The sequence below is a fragment of the Ursus maritimus genome, unplaced genomic scaffold (genome assembly GCF_017311325.1).
Source record: "Ursus maritimus isolate PB19 unplaced genomic scaffold, ASM1731132v1 scaffold_5, whole genome shotgun sequence".
In the NCBI taxonomy this organism is placed as follows: Eukaryota; Metazoa; Chordata; class Mammalia; order Carnivora; family Ursidae; genus Ursus; species Ursus maritimus.
The window spans coordinates 62,212,446-62,220,557 of record NW_024426663.1 but is presented as its reverse complement, the minus strand read 5'-3'; the positions used below and the strand labels follow the sequence as shown (position 1 = coordinate 62,220,557).

The following is an 8,112-nucleotide window of genomic DNA, read 5'->3' as shown; positions in this document are numbered from 1 at the left end:
AAAGAAAGAAAGAAAGAAAGAAAGAAAGAAAGAAAGGTTACATATAGCCAATACCTTTTGCAGGTGGTATAATTAGTAGTTCATATGCGATCAGACATCTATTTTTTTTTACCTTCTTGCATAAAAAGAAATAATCTATGGAAAATTATACAAACTAAAATATTGAAAGCAATTTCAGTAAAAAATAATAATATCATAAAAATGGAGATATAACAGCCCACAGCATATTATGGATTTAATTTTATTAATCATTAAACAGAATTTTAAATAAAAATTAGCATGTGGGGATGCCTGGGTGGCTCAGTCACTTAAGCATCTACCTTCGGTTCAAGTCATGATCCTGGGGTCCTGGGCTCAAGCCCCGCATCGGGCTCCCTGCTTAGCGGGGAGTCTGCTTCTCCCTCTGCTGCTTCTGTCTCTCTCTCTCTCTCTCTGTCAGATAAATAAATAAAATCTTTAAAAAAAAATTAACATGTGTTTTGAGAAAAAAATACTGGATGCAATTGAACTACTGTGTTTTGAATCCAGTCCAAAGTCCTTCTCTAAATATTTGTGACATTCTTCTGATAGTGATTTGAAAATCTGAGTATCTCAATTGAAATACCGGAGCTAAATAATCTGCTGTGCTATTGGTCTTACTCCTTTTAGGCCATCTTCTCTAGGAAAACTTCTGTGATTTGTCTCCCTCCCTCTCTGTCTCTCTCTGTCTCTCTCTCCCCCTGTCCTCTTACCCCTCCACCCACATAACCACACATGTTTATGTGCATACATATCAGAAAAACCTACCTAACTCTACACACATTTATCACAATTTCAAAATAAAATCTCCTATTCATTGGAGTATAATAGACAAACATATCTTAAGTAACAGTTCAGTAAATGTTCATAAATCGAATACATACATGTCACCATGACCTACATCAACAAATAGAACATGAGCAGCATTCAAGAGCTCCCCACCCACTTTCTTGAATGTTTATTATTATTCTAACAGCTCATAGCATAGGTTAGCTTTACCTGTTTCTGAATTCCATGTAAATAGAATCAAACAAAACTTATTCTTTTGTATAAGTCTTGTTTCACTGTGAGATTTCTCTACATTGTTGTAATAGTTCATTTATTTTAACTGATGTATTATTTGTCATTATATGAATATATGACATTTATCTATGCTACTCTTGATACACATTCGGGTTGCTTTCGGTTGGGTGTATTTTGAATAATGCTGCTATGAAAACTCATATATATATTTAGGTGTGTGTATGGATATATTTATATTGGGTGTACATCTAAGAGTAGAAATACTGAGTCATAGGGAATGTGTATGGTCATTTTAGTTGATAAATTTTCCACAGTGCTTGAACCAAGTTACATCCTCATCCCCCATGTGTGAGAGTTCCAAATCCTGGCAATGTATTATCAGTCTGTTTAGTTTTAGCATTCTTGTAGGTCTGTAATGTTATCTCATTATGACTTTAAATTGCATTACCCTGATGATGAATGACCTACAGAAAGTTTTTGTATGTTTATTGGGCATTTGCATATTCTCTTTTGTAAAGCGCATTCAGGTTTTGTTTTGTTTTTTTCCCCCATTTTCAGCTAGGATTGTCCTTTTTCCTCACTAATTTGTATAGATTCATTACATATTATGGGTATTAGTCCTTTTTGGTAAGATCTGGTAAAAATATCTTCTCCCACTCTGTAGTTTACCTTTTACAATCTTTTAATGGTGATTTTGAAGAACAGTTATTAATTTTAATGTCCATTTCATCAGTCTGTTTTTATGGTTGGTATCTTGTGTCATATTTAAGAATTCTGTACCTAACCAAAAGTCATGCAGATATTTTCCTATGTTAACTTTTAGAAAGCTTATTTTATTTTATTTTATTTTATTTTTACCTTTTATATTTATATCAACAATCCATCTGGGATAGATTTGGTGGGGGGTGGAGGTAGGGGGTCAGTTTTTACTTTTTTCCACACGATTATCCAACTGACTTTACAGTATTTTATTGATGAAAAAGTCCCACCCTTTCTCCACTCCCCAATGTCTTATTTGTCGTGAATCGAGTGATGTCATAAGTCATGTGTGGGTTTATTTATAGATTATTTTGGTCCTTTTTTTTATTTGTTTATCCTTGTATCAATATTATACTGTCTAAATTTCGATAACTTTTTAAATCTGTGGTGTATCTTTTTTTAACATTGTCTTGAATATCCTTGACTTTTCATTTCTATATAAATTTTAGAATCGGCTTGTTAATATCAAAAGCAACATATTCTTTTTAACAAAGGGTGGGATTTGTATTGAATTGCATTGAAACTGTACAACAAATTGAGAAGAATTGTTTTTTCATGGTATATTTTAAACAAATATTTGCAAATATAATCCAGCCATATATAAAGAGGACAAAATATCAGGATCATGCTGGGTTTAGTCAGGGAATACAATGGTTGTTTAATATTGGAAAGTCAATTAGTAATTTACCATAACAGAAAAAAAAGGTATCACATAACCTTATCAATGGATGCAGGGAAAAAAAACAAAACACTTTTGATCAACTTGAAATGTCATTCATGATAAAACTCTTAGCAAATTAGAAATAAAAAGGAATTTAGTGTCGTAAAGAGAGATACTGACAACTTCTTCACTGAGTCTGGAGTTGGAACAAGGTTGTGCTATACCACATTTTCCTGAAGATCCTGGCCCAAAACAAGGAAACTAATTCAGACTTGCTACTTCCCAGCTGGCTTCTGTAGAGCAGGTGTTCCAAAGATAAGAAGTGGAAGCTGCCAATCTGGAAACAGGCTCAGTATCATTTCTACTGTGGCTCTTAGTTAAAGTAGTGATGGAATCACTCAGATTCAAGAGAAAGGGGCATAGACCCCATCTCTTGATGGGAGGAGTGGCAGAGAATTTATCACCACTATTCTGCCATAAGTTCTTACTTGTTAGAAGCTAGTTATTTTTTACAATAAAACTTGAGGCCTAGCTTGGTTGGAATAAACGTAGGCTCTAGCTTCATTGAGTATAAAATAATTAGTCTTTGATTTTCTTCCTTGGGGTCTTCCTAGGCTGTATTCTACTGTTTTTCAGCATTGATGTTGCTGATGTTGCTATGGAAAATGTTGTGACAAGTTTCGTTCTTTTCCTATTTACAGCCAAAGTGGGTTTTGTTTATTTATTTTGCTCTTTTTTCTCTTGGCCTCATTGCACATAGATATATATCTGCCTTTATTATAAGGGAAATACGTCCCTCAGATATATTTTATGTAGTAATCTTACCTTCTTTAATATGTGTCCATGTGTATTGAATATATATTCAAGCTTTTGAATGCATATGAATATATGTATATGTAACATATGTATTGGTATATGTGTATATATATATACACACACAGATTTGTATTTGCAAACTTTTTTTTAAAGATTTATTTGTTTGAGAACACAGGGAAGAGGAGCAGAGGGAGAGGGAGAGAGAGAATCTCAAGCAGACTCCCCACTGAGTGCAGAGCCCAACACAGGGCTTAATCTCACAACCCTGAAATCAAGATTCAGATGCTTAACTGACTGAGCCACCCAGGCACCTCTATATCTCCAAACTTTTCACCTCTTTTATGTTTCCATTATTTTGTTAAATCGTCTCAAGTCTCTTCCTCCTGTGTTTTCCACGAGTCTTATTTCTTGATTCTTGTAATGTGACCATCTTTGGTTTTATTTCTCTTTAAGCTCATGTGTCTATTCCTTGAGTTCTTATTTTGTGGAGATTGTATTTTCTTTATTTGATTTGTCTGTCATTTTTATTGCTTTAGATATATATTCTTAAACTTGCAATATTCTTTTCCTCCTTATTCATCAATATACCCATGTTGTCTCATGTTGCTACTGCTGCTGGTAGTTCTCCTTCTTTTCTTCCTCCTCCTCCTTTACCTTCTCCATTGATACTTCTCTTGTTGACAGAGAAGGAAGAGTCAGCTGGCAATTTGAAGTGCGATCTCATAACTTTACATTTTTCCTCATTTTGTTTCTACCTGAAATATTGAACTTGTTCTAGACTAGTAGCCAGACTTTCTGGCTCATAAGGAAGTCAAGCATGTCTAATTTTGGATATGATCCTTTAGATCAGTAGTGTAGATCAGTATAATTCCTGTTACACCTTACCTTAACAAGAACTTACTCTGTAAAGATGGTATATCAGAATGCTCAATAAAACTTACATCTTCTCTGGGTCTGGTATTGCCATTCCAAGCAACAGGGCATGGGGTTTACTCCTCAGGGTGAACCCTCCCTCTATTTTGGGAAACCCATGCTCCATCCACCCTACCTCTCCCTCACAATGATCCCTTATGGGGTGTTGGATATATTCAATTCTTATTTTCTTTGATATTTTGGATTGGTTTCAAAAGGAATAGAGGGGCAAAGATTCTTTACTTCAAAATACATAGCTGGAGGTTAGTGTGCAGTGTTTGTATATAATAGGAGGTTAATTTGCAGTATTTGAACATATGAAACTGACATTTTATAACTATTTTCAGGGGTGCCTGGTGGCCCAGTTGGTTAAGAGTCTGCCTTCAGCTCAGGTCATGATCCCGGGGTCCTGGGGTCCAGCCCCACATTGGGCTCTCTGCTTAGTGGGGAGCCTGCTTCTCTCTCTCCCTCTGCCTGCCACTCTGCCTGCTCGTGCTCGCTTGCTCTCTCTCTCTCTCTCTCTAATAATAAATAAACAAAAATCTTTAAAAAAATAAAAGGATTTTAATTTCATTTAAATATAAATTTTACAAGTCACTTTTGTTAGGAAATACCACGTAACTAATTTCTATTAAATATTTTAATTTAAATGTTTTCATTTATTGCTTTCTTTCTTTTTAAATTTATTCTAACATCTTGATTCCTCTTACTTTTCAGATGCAACAACTATTCCATGAAAATTATGAACATAATCGGAAGGGTTATATCCAAGACCTTCACAATAGCAAAATCCATGCAGCCATAACACTTCACCCCAACAAAAGGCCTGCCTACCAATACAGGCTTCATAATTATATGCTCAGCCGCAAAATTTCTGAACTTCGCTACCGTACCATCCAGCTGCACCGGGAGAGTGCTTTGATGAGCAAGCTCAGTAACAGTGAAGTGAGTAAAGAGGACCAGCAGTTGGGCGTGATGCCTTCTTTCAACCACTTCCAGCCTCGGGAGAGAGATGAAGTGATAGAATGGGAGTTCCTGACGGGGAAACTCCTTTACTCAGCATCTGAGAACCAGCCTCCTCGACAGAACATCAACAGCATCCTAAGAACAGCCCTGGATGACACCGTCCTACAGGTGATGGAGATGATCAATGAAAATGCCAAGAGTAGGGGACGGCTCATTGACTTCAAGGAAATTCAGTACGGCTACCGCAGGGTTGATCCCATGCATGGGGTGGAGTACATTTTGGATTTGCTCCTCTTATATAAAAGACACAAGGGGAGGAAACTAACTGTGCCAGTGAGACGTCATGCTTATCTTCAGCAGTCGTTCAGCAAGCCTTTCTTCAGAGAAACTGAAGAGCTAGACGTCAACAATCTCGTGGAGAGTATTAACAGTGAGACGCAGTCATTCTCCTTTATATCTAATTCTTTAAAGATACTATCTTCTTTTCAAGGTGCCAAAGAAATGGGAGGGCACAATGAAAAGAAAATACACATTCTTGTTCCTCTCATTGGAAGGTACGACATTTTCTTGAGGTTCATGGACAACTTCGAAAAAACTTGTCTTATTCCAAAGCAGAATGTAAAGCTGGTCATCACCCTTTTCAGTAGGGATTCTGGCCAAGATTCCAACAAGCATATTGAGCTGATACGAGACTATCAGAACAACTACCCTAAAGCAGAAATTACCTTGATCCCCATGAAGGGAGAGTTTTCCAGAGGTCTTGGTCTTGAAATGGCTTCTTCCCAATTTGACAATGATACTTTGCTGCTATTTTGTGATGTTGACTTGATCTTCAGAGGAGACTTTCTCCAACGGTGTAGAGACAATACAATTCAGGGACAACAGGTGTACTACCCCATCATCTTTAGCCAGTATGACCCAAAGGTAACCAATGGGGGAAATCCTCCCACTGATGATGACTTTGTCTTCTCAAAGAAGACTGGATTTTGGAGAGACTATGGATATGGAATTACCTGTATTTATAAAAGTGATCTTCTGGGTACCGGTGGATTTGATACCTCAATACAAGGCTGGGGACTAGAGGATGTAGATCTCTACAATAAAGTCATTCTGTCTGGCTTAAGGCCTTTCAGAAGCCAAGAAGTGGGAGTGGTGCATATTTTCCATCCAGTTCATTGTGACCCTAACTTGGATCCTAAGCAGTATAAGATGTGTTTAGGGTCCAAGGCAAGTACTTTTGCCTCAACCATGCAACTGGCTGAACTCTGGTTGGAAAAACATTTGGGTGTCAGGTACAATCGAACTCTCTCCTGACAGTCCAGGCAACACATATTGCCTTTTTAAAGGGGAGTTTACCTCATTGTTGGTTGTTGTTATTTTTATTTTATTATTGTTATTTTTATTATTATAATTATTATTGTTATAATTTTATTTTGTTATCCTGGTCTTAAACTACTCTTGGTTGTCTTCCAAAGGGTGTTTGTTGACCTCAAGCAAGAAGAGTCTGCAGTTCACTGATATTTCAGATTTCTACTGAAGTCAATTATGTATTACTTTTATATATCTTTATTTGAGATTGAGTTAAATCGTGGCAATCAAATGACTTTTGAAGCTCATTCATCATGAGAGACAGCTTAGAAGAATGTTCTCTTGAGGCTTAAAGATGCAATATCGACTTTTATTTTGTTTGTTAAATTCAATGTGATACAAATATTTACTGGTGAAAGGTACCACAAAAGTGCTTTATGCTTCCTATGGGGAAGGGACTCTGTAACATAAACTTGAGTTTTGTAATTTATACAAGGACTTAAATATATAGACAATAATTTTCTTCATCTTTAGAATTTTTAAAGTAAATGAACACTTATGATTGTATGTTTATTTTTAAAAAAAAAGTTTTAAAAATTGAGGAGTTTTGTTCCACAAGCAACCGGTACTGGCTACCCTGGTCTTCTGACAATTATGTGCTCCTCACAACTGTCTGCTATAAATGCGAATGAACTTTATTTTCTCAAGGAAATATGATTTAATTAAATGTTCATGTACATTTTAGAAGCTTTATGAAACGATGTCCTTCATTTGCTGGCAAGAAGATAAAATATGACAGAACCTGGTTATTTATAATAAAACACAGGTATAACAGTAATCTTTTCCAGAAACCCTGAAGAGGTTGTGTTGTTTCCTTTCAGTCATACCTGGTGTATTTCTTAGCGGTCATACTCACGAAAATGTGCTTGCTACATAGACTGGAAAAGTTAATAAGGGATTATGGGCATACTGTTTGTATTATTATGCTTTAAATCCTGGCCTTCACAACTGATTAAAATGAGTGGTTTCTTTATTCAATGATTTACATTCCAGGAGAAGCCTTCTTCCTCAATCTCTTTAGCTTTGTGATCAAACTGAAGGAAGAACAGGTCAAAAACTGCCTTTAATTTGGGTTAATTTGGGTTTTCACAAAATGTAGCAGATTGTACATACTGTTCTGTACTTTGATTTTCTTTTTTCACACAATAGGACTAGAGTTTGCTTCAAAGCTGATTTGAAAGCTGTTGTTGTAAATCGCTGCCATTATTCGGAACTGATTGCCAGGAAGCCATACGGCATTTGCCTTAGTGATGGGCTTTATACAGGGTAACAGTCTCTTTTAGTGAGGACATTTGCAGAGACTCAAAAAAAAAAAAAAAAAAAAAAAAAAAACCAAAACAGTGCTTAATGTTGTGACAGACGTGATGGCACTCTCCTTGACTATAACATATAATCTTAATAATGTCAGACTCATTAGAAAGGGATTGATGGCACTTTTAGACGTTAAAAATCTTGACAGGGCCAACAATTCAGAATTGATCTCTGCCCTAGTATTTTCTTGGCCTTCATAAACCTTTGCTTTAATAGCTTATTTTCCTACATTGTGTGGCTTACCTCTTTTAACATTTTTTTTTCCCTGAACAGTAAAT

At 36.0% G+C, this 8,112-nt stretch overlaps 1 protein-coding gene across 1 annotated transcript in view; it reads left to right on the top strand.

The window, feature by feature from the left end:
- The window catches only part of CHSY3 (chondroitin sulfate synthase 3), a 270,976-nt gene extending 263,147 nt beyond the window's left edge, over window positions 1-7,829 (top strand). Inside the window, exon 3 of the mRNA XM_040622511.1 lies at window positions 4,907-7,829. Within this exon, the coding sequence (XP_040478445.1) occupies window positions 4,907-6,469 (1,563 nt within the window). The 3' untranslated portion in view covers window positions 6,470-7,829. The remainder of the gene's footprint in view (window positions 1-4,906) is intronic.
- The last annotated feature ends 283 nt before the right edge of the window (window positions 7,830-8,112 follow it).